The following is a 17637-nucleotide window of genomic DNA, read 5'->3' on the forward strand; positions in this document are numbered from 1 at the left end:
GTATAGTGACGCATGACTACTTATTATTTATAACTGTCTCACTTGACACCTCACGAGCACATATTGAACAATTGGTCAAAAACCTTAATTCCATCAGAAAGTAGAAAGCCCTAAGATTCCTCTACAAAATCCTAAAAAATCCCAAGAGAAAGAGTAGATTAGAGGTTAGATTCACTTATTTGAGGTAATGAACCCTTAGAAACACCTTCTCCAAGCCAAAAAACACCGAAACTCTAGTAGAGCACCACTTTGCTCCTTTAGATTGTCTATTTTTCGCATGTCAAACCCTTCCTCCAAATTTAAAGACGCGAACATTTCGTCGCGGTGAACCCAAGCCTTGGTCGCAACTAACTAATCTCGAGAGGGATTTTCTAATTCAGGAACCCAAATTCATCGTAGCCAACACCCATTTCGTTGTGGCGTCCCCTTAACTTAGCTGCTACAAAACCCTATTCCCGAAAGGAAGCTTTCCCAATACTCTCCAGTTTGTCACGACGAAGTTTCACTTCCCTGCGGCGAACACATCCTAAGAGGGATCTATTCACCTACTCCTCCAACTCACTTTGATCCCAAACCAGACACCAAGGTTCAAGCTTAAACACCAATTATCCTCAAAATCAACCAAAAAGGGCTACTAAAACTCAAAATAAAGCTCAGGACGTTACACCACTTGTTGGATTTCTTAAGCATGATGCATATAATGGGTATTGGAGAGTGAATTGTATTTATTACTGTCACATGATGAGTGCCTCCATTAATGCATGATGGTTGGCTTTTGGCACTTCCCCCATAGTGAGGAAATGTCTCCTTAGTCTGTATCCCCCAAAGTGAGGGATCAGCTTAGAATTATCTCCCAAATTATCTCCCAATGTGAGAGATTAGCCATTTTGGCTCTTGTTTTCCCTTATAGTGAGGGAGTGTGGTCATTGGGATTGCATTTGTATGATAGCATTGATACATTGATATGACACTTGAGAATTATGTTTTAAACTATGGGTATAGTGACGCATGACTACTTATTATTTATAACTGTCTCACTTGACACCTCACGAGCACATATTGGTGTGTATGATGAGCTGGACTATTAGTTACTAAGGCTTAGGTCTCACCCCGTGGTTATTAATATTTCAGGTAAAGGTTCTAGGGTTACGCCATCACGGAAGAATCTTGAAACCTAAGCTCTTATAGCTTCTCGTACTGCCTTTGTCCTTCTTTTTTATATGTGTTGAAGGGTTGTATATTGCCACCTAGGGCCCCTTTCTTTTGCATACTCTAATAGTTAGAGTTTTGATTATTAAACTGGTTTTATGGATTTTAGTGTTGGTAGTAAGCCAAAGGCCTTAGAGTTGTACTTGTGACTGTTTTGCAACTTATGGATTAATTACGATATGTGATACTGGCTAATCAGTATTCTATTTATGTTTGGGCTTGGTATTGGTATCACTCCCGGTTTGATACTTGAAAGCTAATTTGAGATGTTTGGAATTGTGATTGGTTGTGTTAATTAGGGGCTTATTTCTTATAATCATGTTAGCAGGAATTAAATCATTCCTAACCTGGTTGTGTTTGTTCTAATCACTCAAAATCTTTTATTCAAGAATATTTCTAAAGGATGAGTTGACAACTTTCTATTATGGTAGCCTTGTGTAACTACTTTTCTTTTCTACTACAGTAGTATTTTCAAATGATAATTAGGAGGTGATTTTACATTAGGCGGGTCATTTGAATTGACAAAAGGATGCACAGTGTCACCCTCTACATCCGCAATCTCAATTGCAAATTCAATCTCATTCTATAATAGAATAAGCTTGACTACGACATAGACTCCGATGATTGCTTTTCATCCTCTGCTGAACACTTTGAGAAAGGGAGCCATATATATACATATTTTTTTATTTTTAGTTTGTGTTAGTTATTTCTGTTTTTTTTAGTTATTATTATATTTTGGAAGGAGTTGTAGCTCCTTATATAATATATAAATATACAAAAAAATATAAAAAAGTATTAAAGTAAGGAAATACATGACGGTTGTGTAAAGAAGACAGTGATGTGAAAAATAAATAAACAAAATACATGCAAGTTTTGTAGTAAAGATTGTAACATTCCACATTTTAAGACTCCAAGAACATAGGTCAATAAGTATCTATGAGCTTCAAAGGAATTATTTTTAGAAATTAGAACCTTAATAATATTTTTGATGGCTAAAAAGCTCAATTTGGGTGAGAAATTAAGGAGAAATAATTATTAAAATTATTTAATGCCTGCAAGAATTTGAAGAAAAATCATTAAATATAATTTTGAGTATATAGAAAATTTATGAAAAGGTTTATTTCTTCAAAAATATCTTAAATCATTTTAAAGCTAATTTGTACAGTTAAAGGGCCTATTTTCCTGAAAATTCAAAGAAAAATAATTAGAGGTTTATTTTTAAGCTGAAATTTTTAGGATAATTATTTATTGAGTAAAAAAAAGATAATTAAGGTATAAATCCCTAAAATATATTAAATATATATTTATGGAATTAAAATATATTTTCTTGAAAAATTCAAGAAAAATAGTTATGAGTTATTTTTTTACCCAAAATTTTTAAAGAGGTTATTTAATGGGCCAAAAAGACAATGGAGGAAGAAAATCCATACAAAGCATCAAGGATTAGATTTTGGAATTGTTTGATGTTTCAGAAAATACTTAAAGGATGCAACAGCGAACAAAAATTAGCTGAACGGCAAAATTGTCATTGGGTATAACAAAACCCATCAGCCCGGCCTCTCCTTTATTTTCACGACAAAAAAAGCAGAGTTGAGAGGGACCGAGAGGAACTAAGAGAAGAGGAATACGGCGAAGGAGAAGAAGAAGAGCTTGACGGTGGCGCTATCTTTGACATGTTAGCTGTGCTTTGAGTCAAGGTAAGCTTCTACATCATGATTTTACCTCCATTTTCTTCAGTTGCTTGGTTTTCTGCAAGCTATTGGTGAGAGAGGGAGCTTTGTTTTAGGGAGAGAGAGAGGAAACTATAGAAATGCATGTATAAATGATAAAGAATGATGGGATATAGGTTCTATTGTTTGTCTCTTGGCTTGCATGATCGATAATTGCTGTGGGAAGATTGCCCTTGGTTCTGAACCTTGCTAATCAGAGGAGTTTCTTCGAATGGTGGAAGGTATTTTTCTTTTCAAAAATCTGGAAATTCCGTATTGGAGTCCACTGCTGTTCGGATTTTTTTTTTTTTTTTTTGGGAATAGGGTAGTCATATGGTAAGGAAATGGCACGGTTTAAGTGATATCAAGTGTATGAAGATGAATGCTATAGACTTCTCTTTTCCCCTGTTTCGGACAGTGTTGATAGACTGTGGGGGAGTTGAATTTTGTTAAATAGGCATCTTAAACAATTAAAGCATGCTTCAAAGCTCCCAATATGATGGATAGAATAACATTTTGATGTTGGAAATTCTTCAGAATTTTGATGGGATGGCTATTCGAATCAGAAGGAACTAATTGTATCAGACTAATGGGTTATAGGATATATATATATATATATATTTATATTGTGTTGACAGCTTTAGGGCCTAAATGGTTAAGTTTGGAATTAATGAAGTGGCTGTTTTGATATTGGGTGCTTGTTGGAATTGAAGTTTGGGAGTGAAACTAAATAGAACTCATTGTTTAAATCCTCCCACATGTTATACAGGTGTTTAAAATTACCTAAGCATGTTGAGGACGCCAAAATGATGATCTGAATACAGTTATTGAATCTGGAAAATTTCCAGATTTAATGAGGATTAATGTCCAAAAATGATGAGAAAGATGGAATGTACAAATGCGGAAATAGAAAAGCAATATAAGTGCTAGTAATTGGTTTGTTACTGGGATATATATTGAAGCTGAAATTTGGATTGTAACTAAGGGGAAACTTACTGTATTGATAATTTAGTTAATGTTTAGAAAGCTCGCAATTTTTAGAATTATTAAAAGTCATGCGGTCCGAAATTTTGAAGGATTAGAGTAACCAAGTGCCTAAGGAGTTGTTTGTTCAGAAATGAATATGCATTAAATTTGAAACTTAGGAAGCTTAAGATTGATGAGGTCTTGCAGTTTGAAACTCCTAGGAATCAAAGGAGAAATTAGACTGTTTAAGCATGTTAAATACTTCATTATGACAACCAAAACGATATGGTAGTTGCTAGAAAATTTTCAGACTTAAAAGAGGAGCTCTTTGAATGATTTAAAGCATTATGAAAGCTATAAATTCAAGTGAACCTTATTATTATTACCTTTTAATGTCTAGCAGCTAATTCAGGTGGTTAAGATCATGGTCAAAGTGTTAGAAGGATGATTACAATGTTAAGTATAAGCTGCAAAATTGAATGCAGTTGCTGATTGTTGCTTCCAATGTCTAGCAATTAAATTAGATGGGTTAATATAATTTTTAGTTCATTTGAGGGACCGAAAGAAACTTGGGGGACCAAATATTAGATTCAAGATTATAATTTTATTTTTTTGAAATCAAAGGACAAGTTACAACTTGAGAATTACAACCAATCAGTCAAACTAAAGAACGGAAACAACCTATTAAATAAGATCAATTCTCAGTCAAGCATTATATCTTGATGGGTTTCTTGCAAAATCTGTTTCAAGCATATGATGAGGCTTTTTATCCAGAGTTTGCATAGTGAATGGTTTCATTCTGCGCATGTCGAAGTTTCATGTCGCAATAACTACCAAGACCAAAGCACTTGTGGATTACGGTAGTTTCTGAATTATTTTTTTAAAAGTAATTATATGGTATACAAGATAAGCATATGAAAGGAATATTGTTTCGAACTGTGTGAAATCATTTTTCAAGTGCAATTTGTGTAAACCAAATTCCCGCTAGTCCTTGAGTGTGTTTATTTACATGGAAGTTTGTCAAGGATGCTTTGCCATCCAGAATGACACTAAATCGTCATCACCACCCTATTGAAATTATTACCTCTGATTCTTAATATATAGCCTAGTTAACGATTTTGAGGAAATTAAGAAAGTTAAATAAATTATTTTAAAGTATCATATTTATTGTTTTCTTCAAACTAATTTGCTCACCTTTTAAACTGATATAATCTAATAATACATATAAATATTTTAGATATATTGTGTAACATATGTTATAATTAAGTAATTTTTTAAGGACCAGAAGTAGTATTTGTCTTTTTTGTCACTCCTTGTGTAGTTTCAAACTTTTCTCATGATAAATGGACATTTATCTTACCCCTTTGACTGTACGGTTTCTATACAGACTGAGGATAGTGTTTAGGCGAGTATTTTTGGAATGGTGTGTCTGTTCCTATAGGTGCCAAACGGGGAGTGTCGGATTGTATTGTTCTTTTACGTTCTTTCACGGTTTATAGATATGCTTAGATTATTTGTCTTGTAATGTTATATGTTCATAAAAATGTGACCATTAGCCAATTAGCTAGATATAGGTTGTGTGTAGAGCCAGAAAAATGGACCAAGCTTGTTAGGCCGACCTGCTTAGACCCGAAAATTACAAGGGTTGGGTTTAAAATTTTTTCTTTCAAATGGGAAATAGGCCTTATAGGGCCAGGGTAGGGCCGGCCCATTTAGGCCCTTATATATACACACACACATATATTTTTAAAATTTTTTGTATAATTTTAATATTATTAATTTTTTATATTGCTAATGACATTTCAAATATTTAATTATTGTTATCATTTTAAAATTAAATTTCACGAAATGGTTTGATTTATTTAGTTCTAGACAAGAATTTGTCCAATTACATTTTTAAAAAATAAGTTAGTTTGGACTTTAATAATATTTGATTTATATTATATGTGTTGATATTGTTAAACTATATATATTTGATAAGAGAGTATTTTTATACTTATATAACTTGTGATTCTATAATTTGAATTAGAAATTTATAAGTTTTAACAACAATGTTTCTCAAACTAATATAAAATAATAGCTAGACTGTAAAAATTTAAAAGTGAAATTCTTATAAAAAAGAAAAATTTGATATTTTTGTTATAAAAGAAAAGCATACTTATTAAGAAAAGTAATTGATTATAGTGATGATGAAGTTTCAAAAGATTAATGATAGTATTTGTTTATTGCACATTGGCACTATAGATGAAATTTTTAGATGTTTTTATCTTGTTGATGAATGTTTTAGATGTTCTTGGATGTTGATAGATATTTATATATAATTATATTTTGTATTTGTGACTTAATTTTATTCATATTTATGCCTTTTATTAATAATTTTATTGGTTTTTTTTATTTTTTTGATGAAAAATATGAAAAATAACATTTTTTTCCTTAAATGGGTTGAAAGCCTGCGAGTCGGTCCTGAGCCTATTAGTTTAAGGGTTGGGTTTAATAAATTGAGGTATTTTTAAAATTTTGACTGTGTAGGGCCGGTCCTTTTAAGCCCGTTTGTCCTGTAGAGCTGGGCCAGTCTATATTCTTACCTCTAGTTGTGTGTGTATTATTAATATGTTTCTTCTTTTTATTATTACTATAAACGTTGGCATAAAGTGGCATGAAAATGGACCAGCATGGCAAACAAAGCAGATGATTCTCCACGTCATCATCCAACTTTAAAGCTTCTATAGAAACCCCAAAGCAGAGCATCGTGACGATATATCAATATATCAACAAAAAAGATATTATACCATAAGTCAATTTATTATTTTCGAATAAAATTCTAAACAACACGGCCCGTTTTTCAAATTCCTCTTTGCCATCTTATTGTAACATAAGAAAGGAAGATGCTACAAAATAACCAAAAGAAAAGGTTCAATTGTTGAAAATATTCTACAGGGCTTTAAACAAGCTTGTCTCATTTCTCGCCATTCCACGGCTGTGTCCAATGGTTTCCTTTATTATTATAATGACCAATTAGCTTACACATTCGCCATCCCTGAACTTTAGAAATTCTTTCCACTTGTTGTTTGGATGGTGCAAGCACTACTTCAAATGGTGTTCCATTAAAGAAGCCATCTCAATCTGTAGCGCACACATGAATTAAAGCTATGATCCAAAAACAACCCTAAATAAAGATAATATCAAGTGTAACCAGAAATGCATAAATGGGAAGTGACAGACTGAACAGTGAACTGGACAAACAAATTAAACCCCATTTCTTTGTACCAAAAATATCATCATAAAAGAGAGGGCAAGGGTAACTCAACTTTTTGGCTTAAAGCATCTACTATTATCTTGGACCTTGCCCATTTCAGTTGGAAAATTGTTAAAGGCTGAAACTACTCCAGATCAAACTGGACAGACTTTACCACCAAATATTTAACATGGTTGCATTCCCAAGGCCCGAACTTAATACCTCTCTCTGAGGGTACAACCCCATGTCATTTGAACCAAGTGTTTGGTGGCAGGAGAAAACCACTTTCAATTACTTAAATAATCACTGCTAAGCATAAAACACTTTTCTGTTTTTGGTTGAGTCGGTTGTAACATAATAATAAATAAAGGGATAATATGACGATTGAGAAGTGAATCAAACTGCTTCCATCCCTCGACATTGGAATGATCTTTTTAAATATGGTTTACAATGGAGTCTTGTTAACAGAAAACTGTAATCAACTAATGAATAATATTTTTCTGGTGAATATTGATAAAACTGAAACTTAGGTTGGAGAGTAATGATCACTTCTCACCAACCCCTTCTCAAAGCACACTTGCACGTACAGGTGTCATAAATAAGTTATGTAAATGAACGAACAAATTAAGTTAAAGTGGCTTCATATAACTTCACAAATGATTGTTGGATAATATCATATCAACTTACAGCTGTTAATGCAGCCTCTGCTCCCTTATTTCCAGATTTACCACCAGCTCGATTCAGAGCCTGGAATTAGCAGAAAGCAAACAAATAAACATCTTAACAATCACAATCCTAATTAGCAACAAGAATTTTAAGAAACTCAAAAGAACATGACTGACTACAAACTTACTTGATCCATATTTTCACAGGTCAGGACACCAAATATGCAGGGAACTCCTGCAAAGTCATCTCAGAAATGCTTCAGTTTCTCATCTTGGTGGCAATTGGGGAATGAAGACATGGTAAATCACAGAGAGTTGAAAATAATAGAATGAAGACTATCGTCAAGGCATGTGAGAGGAAGCATAAGGTTGGTAGCAGAGGAGAGAAGAGAATAGAAGAGGAAAATTATCTGACAAATGTTGAGATTGTTAGCATCAAGGGATTAGTTAGAAAACTCTTACGGGCTCACACGAGGACTAAAACAAATTAAACTCGTTTGACTAAATACTTAAAGCAAAGATAGATAAATAAATAAGAAGATTTCAGAGGGAGAGCATAGATATCACTCAACAGTACTTCATTTTTAAGAAGTTTTATCCATGTTTGATGTTAGTCAGAATGTTAGTTAGTAAACATAGAAATTGATCTAAACTAAATATTTTTGTGATTGTCATTTAAATTCAAAGGGTGAAAATAAAACCAACTTCAAATCGAAATGTTATCAACTAGCACACTGAAGGTTAATGCCACAGCAAATTATCAGGGAAATACAAACAGCATTAACAGGCTTAAGCATGACTATTTTGTTGCTGTATGAACATATTTATAAGAATTTATACAGTAAATAAATAGAAAATACCTGAATGTAGACCAGCTGAAAGCACACCAGATCCTGTCAAATTTGCAACTGCATCATAGTGGGTAGTATCACCTCTTATCTATTTGCAATAACCAATGGTTGCAATAGTAACAAGAATTTAATCAATAACATATCATCAGCCAAGAGTATAGAATAATAATTTTTCCATTCAAAAGATTAAACTTGTTATCACCATACCACAGCTCCTATGCATAAGATTGCATTATATTTTTGTGATTTACCCATTCTTTCTGCAACAACACCAATCTCAAAACAACCTGGAACCCACACAACCTGAAGTAGGAAAAATCACAGTCATCTCTTTGCTACAAAAGTATAAGCAACGCAGAAGGCAACGTTAACCTAAAGAATGACTATTAATATGCAATTGCACGAGACAAAATAAATTAAATTATATATTTATCCTTAAGCTGATCTATGTAATACAGATAGTTATAGGATCCAGAATAGGGCAATTCTACCTTGCTTCATAGATAATTTAACTTTTGCTGCCAATGAAAGCAATGGGAGATAACATATTTATTAGGATACAAAGACTGATAGTTGCACAATCTTCTCACTAAAGGCAAACTAACAAAAAAAGATAAAGTTGGGTAGGTATTGCCAAGTAGATATTTACAGGGGGAAAAAATGACAGACAAACAGATACATATAGAGAGCGGAGCGGGGGGAAGAAGAAGAGAGAATACATCATTTACAAATAAGAAATAAGCCATTTTCTGAATATAGCTCTAGGTCATGAAACCTAAGCATTAATCCAAAAAAAGAAAAACAAATAATGGAGGAACAAAAGAGGAAAACAAGGTAAGAAGTGTCAACCCAATGTAAACATGTAACAGACAAAAACAAAATGAAAATTAAATCAATAGACTACCAGGCCAATGAAAAAATGTGTAAAAAAAAAAATGCAAATAAAAAATTAATGTTATTCTGAAATCCATACGTACATCAATATCCTCATCTTCAACCGAATAATTCTTCAAAGTATTCAGAGCTCCCTCCAAGAGCTGCTTAGTGACAATTTCATTAAACCGGGCAACAACCTTAATGATGAAAGACTATAGGTCAGAACAGTAAAATAATCAAAAAGAAAATCTTTATCATTTCTATCCGGTTTGCAATGGAAACGAGAATGCAGACTTTTGAAGATATGCTAACTTCCTCAAGATTTCTTTGCAACTCTCACAATATGAAATAAGCAATAAATCTCATATATGGTAGAAATTTACATATATGAGGTTACAACTGCAAAGGTTGCCAAGATTCATGCCATTAAAAGGTTACCAAGACACAGTTCCCCCTAATAATTTCATATACAATGGATTTGGGACCCAAGTATATCCAAATGCATACTAGAGACAATCTACCAGATAGATCAAATAAAACAGGAACATCAAAATATTATGACTAACTGACAAGTAAAAATCAAGTAGTTTTTTGCCGTAATATTTGGTAAACTTACCACAGCAAAACGAAGTCCTTGGGTTCTTGTCACTGAACCAGTCAAATGACGTACAACAGCAGACGGAGCAAGAGATGATCGACCCTTTCTTTGAACAGCAACAAGTGGCATAATTTCTGATGCTAATGAAGGAAACCCATGAATATATTAAAATACTAGTGCCGCTTGGAGACAAGAAAATGAAACGGCACAAAAGGAGAGGTGAAGCATCTTAAAATTTTTTAATTTTTTGCCATTGTCATAAGTCGTAGCAAACTTATTCCCCTGAAATCAGATCCTTCTAAGGTTATCATCAATCACTATGAATGGTACAAAGAAATGCTACCTCGTGTATAATGTGAAAATGAACGTTGAGTTCGTCTTTGAGGTCCCTTGTACAGGTGCAGGTTGGTGGTACTATCACATGACTGAATGGGGCTAGAATGGGGCAGAAATCCAAGCGGGGGCTGATCGACATGAATGAAGCAACCAGTGGAAACAAACAATGCCATTCCAAGCACTGTCCTCAATAACGATGTACGTGCCTAAGAGGCTAAAAGAAAATGATGGGAGAATCATAAATATGTATTTTTGGCCACTAGAAATAACAGTAAAATACTCAGATTGAAGTAATCAAAGAAATCTCGATGAATTGGATATTTTAAGGTAAAGATGAATGGAATGTCAGGATATTAAGACACTAAGAGGAAAAGATTCAAACAAACAGAGGTTCTTCAGCTTCCTCTTGTTAGATCCCCGGGTACGTTTGGTTCAACAAAGGGGAGGGGATGGTTTCTTACTGATCTATTCAGGTGCACCTTCCAAACTGCATAATTTATTTTTTTCACTCTAATCCCAACATATTGTTGAAGGCAATGTAAATTTTTTTTAAATATCTTAAATATATCATAAAATATGAGGCATCGTTATTAAACAGATCATAAAACTCACTTATTTTTCTTTTCCGTAAATTTCCTTAATTTCATTTCTCAACATCAAATAATGAAGATATATTATGATGCAAATAGATGTAGGAAATTGCAAAGTGATCATACAATTAAGTTTGTCAAATGTTCTACTTGTCAGAATATATCATTTGTTAAGCTTGTAGATGGACATTGAACCAAAGTCCTAAGCCTTTCAATATCACTCATAAGAGAGCAATAGACGTCAGGTATTTTTATTCCATATCATATCTATATTCTCCAAGCATGTTCCAAATTTCTTCTAAATCAGAAAACTTCAAATAATACTAATGGCCACACAAATTCTCGTCTCTTTCTGTACACAACTAATCTGAACCTAGGGAAAAACTACGTTGTTTTCTTTAACTTGTTCTATCATATAGCATCACATATATAACCATAGGCAGACTCATTTTATACTCAGTAGGGGCATTCGTCCCCCTGGAATCTTCAGAATTTGCATAATTGATATCATGTCCTTTTAATTTTTGCTCCAAATACTTTAATGCCTTAGCAAGCCAACTGATTCAGGCAAACCCCTTGCCCCAAGCCGCTGAAGAATGACAATGATGACACTCCTTTACTTTATGATTACAAGTGTTTCCTAGAGTGTGTAAGACGCACAATTGAGCGATTCTGTCAATAGCTTCCAAATTCGTAGACCAATAAGCAGCAGGAAATGATTTAAACTCAAGCTTTTAAATTGCCAGACACAAATGGAACCAAATCATTGACCAGATCATGCATGCATCACAAATACCTTACCAATTTTCTAAACGAGCAATGTAATATAAAGAGATTAGTAAACAGGATGCCAACACACAGCAAATTCAACAATCCACAACAACACAATCCAAAGCATATGTGTTGCTAGTAATCAAAATGAATAATGCAGAACTCTGATGGTCAATTACAGACCATTCAAGCAAAAACTAGCAATCAAAGTTCTAAAAGAAATTTAAACCCAATCTGTAAACTCAATGGAGTCAATATTCAAACAATTACACGACCAGAGTCAAAGCCAACTTAAAAAGAAAAGCTTAAAGCAAAACAAGAAATGGTGCAATGGCATCCAACACAGGGTTGAAAACCACGTAGGTAAAAGATGACGTGGGGAACAAATTCAAATGCAGATTCGAAACCAGCCTGAACAAATCAATCCCACCGGATTTTGGGATAAGAAAATGCTGAGGGGATCGAACCTTCTTGAATACTTGCCGGACGCAGGTCTGACGAAGGCGAACAGCGTCTGATGGCGAGCTACGACCAAGTGTGGAATGCTTGTTTGTTGACAAAGAAAATGAAACTACTACTTCACTAGAATAGATTGTGTTTTATAGGCGTTATAGATGTAATTCATTTTTTAATTGATTTTTATAAAAATTAATATGCATCTGCTTATAATTTTACTAAATTTTTAACTATATACTTATAATTTTTATTAATTTTTCAATCATAGACATTCATCTTTATATTCATAATATATTAATTATGGTTAATGTAAAGTTGACTAAGCACATTCCCACAAAGTCCAAAAAAAATTTTAAAAATAAAATTTATTTATTATAAACATAATAAAAAATTATTACACCTCTTTACGCCTACATATATATATATATATATATTTTTTTTTTTACGAAGACTTTATTATTCTTCTGTCGTCTTTTGATAATTTTGGATTTTTTTTCCTTTTACCCAACTACCAAACATCAAATTGAAAAATTAAACACACACCCATCATACTTCGAATCCCTAACCTCATGTTCAAGAAAGTCTTGAGATTTATTTGGAATAGCTTATAAGTAACTTTTCAAATGTGATTTAGAATATATGACATAAGTATATAAAAAAAAGTTTTGTTTTGATTCATAAGTATGTAAACATGTTTATAAGTACTTATTAATTGCAGATCTAAACAAACTCTTAAGAAAATTGGTGTTAGTTGGTTCAGGGCCTTGACTTAGGACTTGTTTGGGATGGTAGTAGAATTCTTCAAAAGTAACTTTTTAATGATAATTTATAGAATGTGAGGTAAGTATGTGAGAAAAGTTGTTTTGACTTACATGGAGAAATACTTTTAGAAATCCCAATTGGGATTCCAAACAAGAAATTACTAGTTGAATTATGGATATTCATAATTCATATAACATAAATTCACAATTAAAAAAGATTCCAACAGCTATCATAAGCATGATTTTTGGATGTAAATACTCATGATTCTCCCCCAAGATACTTAGGCATGATTCTGAGCAAATTTTTGGTGAGATTCACGCTTAACTATTAAACTGTTCATAAACCTTATGTTATTAGCATCCTCAAGCTTCTCTTCATTATGTTAGGTGCATCCATTCCCATATAAAGAAAGTTCATTTTTTAATTTATTTTGTTGTCTAAAATAATATTGGTCATGTGATTGTAATCACTTCGGAATAATTTCAATGGCAAAATAACATACCGAATATAACTTAATTTATATTTTTTTATTTGTCAGCAAAATTTAATTTCTATAATACATATTATTTTTAAAATGGAATGATGAAATAAAATTTATCTATTGTCAATGCAGTAAACAGATTATTATGCTCATAATCATTTCCTTGCGCACGCAAACATATAATCTGTAATCTGATTGTTATCAATTTTATTTAGATGCATATGTGATAAAATGTATCAAGTCATATGTTGAGTGATAGCAATATTATTAACTACAAAGTACAAACATTGTTTCTCTGGCAAATAAACAACTTATAAATATAGAAATCTACGTTTGTAATTAAGAAAATTATAACCTTACAAAACACTACAATAACTTAATTAAAAATTAGGTCAAACTACAAATGAATTTCCCCCCTTATTTTTGATAAAAATATTATCGTCCTTTCATCACTTTTTATTATTTTTAGGTTGTTTTGATGTTTTTCATACCCACCTGGCAAACACCAAATGAAAAATTAACCGTTAAAGAAGTCATCAAATTTGTGGTATACATAAATTGAATGAATTTATCAGTTGAACTCCAAATAATTATCATTCGCATGTCATAAATTTGCAATTAAAAAGAATTCATGATATGTGTGTGTGTGGGCGTTTGTAGGAGCATGATTTTTTGGTGTAAATAGGCATGATTCTCACCGCGATATTTAGGCATGATACTCACCATTACCAAATCCTTGTATAAAATTTGGCGAGAATCATGCTTGTAACTAACTACTTTTAAACTAATGAGCAACCTTTTGTTGTTTATATATTAGCATCTCCAGGCTTCTATTTATTGCCCCTCATGTCCTTAACTAGGGAGTTGATGTTGGTCCTATATATAAGACCCATTTCACATGTTTACCATTTTTTTTTTCCAAATTAACCTTATTAATATTCTCCTAATAATAATTAAGTAGGAGAGGGAATGAGGGACTTAAGGAAGATGCTTATGTTGTTTTAGAAAAAACTTATCATATTAGCTAATTTAACTAACATCCTTAATATATTCAAATTAGTTAATTATTTTATATTAAGGACCATAAGAGTATTTAATTAGATGCTTCCATACTTCATTAATGCCATTTGGTATGCAGAATATTTTTTATTTTGTCTTCTCAAAGAATGCCCGTCATGTCATTGTAATCACTACTGGATAATTTTAATGGCAAAGAAAAAATACTGAATATAATTTAATTTCTATTTTTTGACAGCAAAAGTAATCTCTATCTTTTATATTATTTTCTTAAAACTTACTTTTTATTTTGTAGATTTTTTCCCTTCCAGTTTTTTCATCCCATTCCTTTTTCATTCTATGAATGAAATGGATAAGGCTCTTGTAAGTCCAAACAGAGAAAGTCAAGGAACCCTGCAGAAATTATATTATGTAGGACAACTGTGAAAGTTTATATGGTGATGAGACTTCTGGTTAATAACATGTGATTCTAATTTTATTTCACGAATGCATTTTAATATAAATGTTCTATTGTCTTTAAACTTATAATTCATTTTTCTGGATATTTATCCTAGATTTTATTTCCTCCTTCATGCATGCCTTTAAAATCACACATACATTGAAAAGCGTTTGAGGATGGAAAACCAGGATTTTCCAAAAGCCAACTATTTTTCTGTTTCTAAGAGCAGAAAATTATGGTGTGGCCTGTTTAAATGAGAGGGTAAAGCATATTACGCCCAAAATACCCTCATCTTCCTTTAAAAATGCATGAGTCATTAATGCCACTAAGCTGCCTCTTTCTTTTTTTCTTTCTTTTGCCAGCAAAGGTATTTTTTGTCAAAGAAACAAAATTACAATAAAGTTCACAAGACATAAATGTGGTGTTTAGCTAAAAACCAAATTATGGTTTTAAAAGTGATTTTATAATATACAAGAAGTAAATATATGAGAGAATTTTTGTCTCGATTTGCATGGAAGTATTTTTTAAAAGTGATTTTATGATACACGAAGTGTTTGTTTGGTTAAGTGGTGAGAGCTCTAATAAGCCCATTTAAATCTAAATAAGTGATTATGAAACATGTTTATTCTGTTTGAGTAATTTTTATAAAATCCCGATAAATTGTGATTTTACTCTGCTAGTGCACTTTTACGATAATCACCAATGAGTAGCTTTTGCATTTGAAGAATCTTGATCAATTTTTATCAACTGAATTTTCTTCAATCTACCCTCCTACACTCTTCTGAAAATCTCTTCCCAAATGATTGTATTTAATAATATTTATTGAATTCATGTTTTTTTTGGTAATTATACATCCATAAGTGATTTTAATAAATGAAAACCAAATATAATCACAAGTCACTTATAAAACAAAACATATCCAAAACAGAAATCAAGATTAACTAATATCACTTATAGCTAGTGTCACTTAAAAAATTCTTGATGATATAAAATCATAGTTGTTTACTACTAATCCAAACGGGTACGAAGTAAGTTTATGAAAGGAGTTTTGTCTCAATTTGCATGAAAATACTTTTTAAGAGTGCTTTTTCCGTCAACCAAACACTCCCAAAATGGCCCAAACAAAATGAAACCCTAACCCTAAACTACACAAGGAACACAATTCATTCATCATAAAACACCTTGGCAGCTAGTCGCAGCGCTGCCTCCAGGAAGGATAAAGAAACTCCAGTAAACAAGCCGAGAACTAGAGATGGGGGTAATTGAACCACCAATCAATCCCATCCCATTTAGAGACACAATTGCTATTCTCAAAGCAGTTTCGAAAGTACGTCATGTCCATCACGCGCAAGGTAAAGAGCCCTAATACCGGTAACAATAGCACGTTGGTGACCTGTAACACTAAACAAAACCGAACACATCCCGACCAAACACCACTACATCCGTGCACTACACCTATCAGAATCCACTGCCAACCCATGTAGATGAGAAATATGAGAACCAAAGGACTTACCCAATCAAGGGAGAAGAGAAGCAGCCATAAAACTCGAGATTCACAATTTCGTTTGAAAACATCTGGCCTTGGCGTGGACAATATTAAACTCCCATTGATTTCCCTCTCGCCGCACAGATCGAACCCCACTTAACACACACCCACACATACCCAAAACGGAAACCTAAGCCCTCACAACACACATTTGGCAAGAGTGACGCCGGAACTCTAATCGATCAAAGCGTCGAAAAACTTCTGCCAACGAAGGGGAAAACTCTCACCACAAAGAAAGACATGAGGACGGAGACCCACACAAATCCCACTAGATTTGTTCTTTTAAAAAAAAGCTGATCATCATTCAGTGAGGATTAAGGCCAGCCACTTCTTTTGAGTCCAAAAAACACAAGGAGAGCCACTTCTTTCATCTTAAAGACATCCGATTTAATTTAACATTGATCGACAATAATAATTTTTTATCCATTTTAGTATGATAAAAAATATATTTTATTAATTAAAAATATAAAACAATTATTTTTATTATTTTAGTATGTGAATATGAAATTAGTTTATGTCCTTTTTTTGGTAATTTAAATGTGAGAAAGTGATTCTCATTACAACCATCTAAACACTTTCAGTTTATCAATAGCATATTTTCTTTTACATAATCTATTTTTTCTAAAATCTATTATCAAGATAACCTTTTTATCACTTTGTTCCGGAAGCTATTATCTAAAAGCCAATCTAAATACTCATTTAATTGTTTTTCCCTTTGCTACATATTGTATATGATTGTTTTGCTTGCGAGTTGTGGTTGCACGATGATTTTGAGTCCATCAACATATATATTAAGTAAAAATCAATGACAAGCTGAGTCCGTGTTACTTCCATTGCGGCTTCTCATTCAAATTACTGTTCTATAAGTAGTACCAGTGCTATAAACAGTTGGCTCATTGTTTGTAGCTACGTGCACTTTTTATTGTGTTTGATAGTCAGTGCATGCTTTTCGAATGCTTTTGCTGGGACGCATAGATTGGAGTGTCAAATTTTGAAATTTTCTCCGCCTTTATTCATTCTCTTTCTTTCATTTTAAAGCATGCAAGTTTTCCTTCTCCCATACTTTTTGTTTTTCAAGTTATACCCGGCCTTCACTTTTTACTCTCTCCTCTTCAAACATGTTTCCAATT

General features: G+C 32.6%; 1 protein-coding gene and 1 long non-coding RNA gene across 3 annotated transcripts; one reads left to right on the forward strand and one right to left on the reverse strand.

Moving 5' to 3' along the window:
- The first annotated feature begins 2807 nt into the window (after positions 1-2807).
- LOC114759745 (uncharacterized) lies at positions 2808-8452 on the forward strand. Its single transcript, XR_003741949.1, has 3 exons — positions 2808-2906; positions 3056-3160; positions 7992-8452. It is a non-coding gene; the product is annotated as an uncharacterized LOC114759745 (long non-coding RNA).
- On the reverse strand, positions 6805-16719 carry LOC114759744 (6,7-dimethyl-8-ribityllumazine synthase, chloroplastic-like). Of its 2 annotated transcripts, none has more exons than XM_028948983.1 (9): positions 16475-16719; positions 10453-10659; positions 10128-10243; positions 9613-9708; positions 8843-8938; positions 8645-8723; positions 7973-8019; positions 7807-7866; positions 6805-7007 (listed from the first exon to the last, which is right to left on the reverse strand). In XM_028948983.1, exons 2-9 carry the CDS (start codon positions 10616-10618, stop codon positions 6969-6971), a joined length of 699 nt encoding a protein of 232 aa, XP_028804816.1. In that variant the 5' UTR covers positions 10619-10659; positions 16475-16719; the 3' UTR covers positions 6805-6968. The 2 variants fall into 2 exon arrangements, with proteins under 2 accessions (XP_028804816.1, XP_028804815.1); XM_028948982.1 differs by having other exon boundaries at positions 10128-10249; positions 16475-16718.
- Between the last annotated feature and the right edge of the window lie 918 nt (positions 16720-17637).

This window comes from Neltuma alba, unplaced genomic scaffold, assembly GCF_004799145.2.
Source record: "Neltuma alba isolate B1F8T4 unplaced genomic scaffold, ASM479914v2 tig00010887_pilon, whole genome shotgun sequence".
NCBI lineage: Eukaryota > Viridiplantae > Streptophyta > Magnoliopsida > Fabales > Fabaceae > Neltuma > Neltuma alba.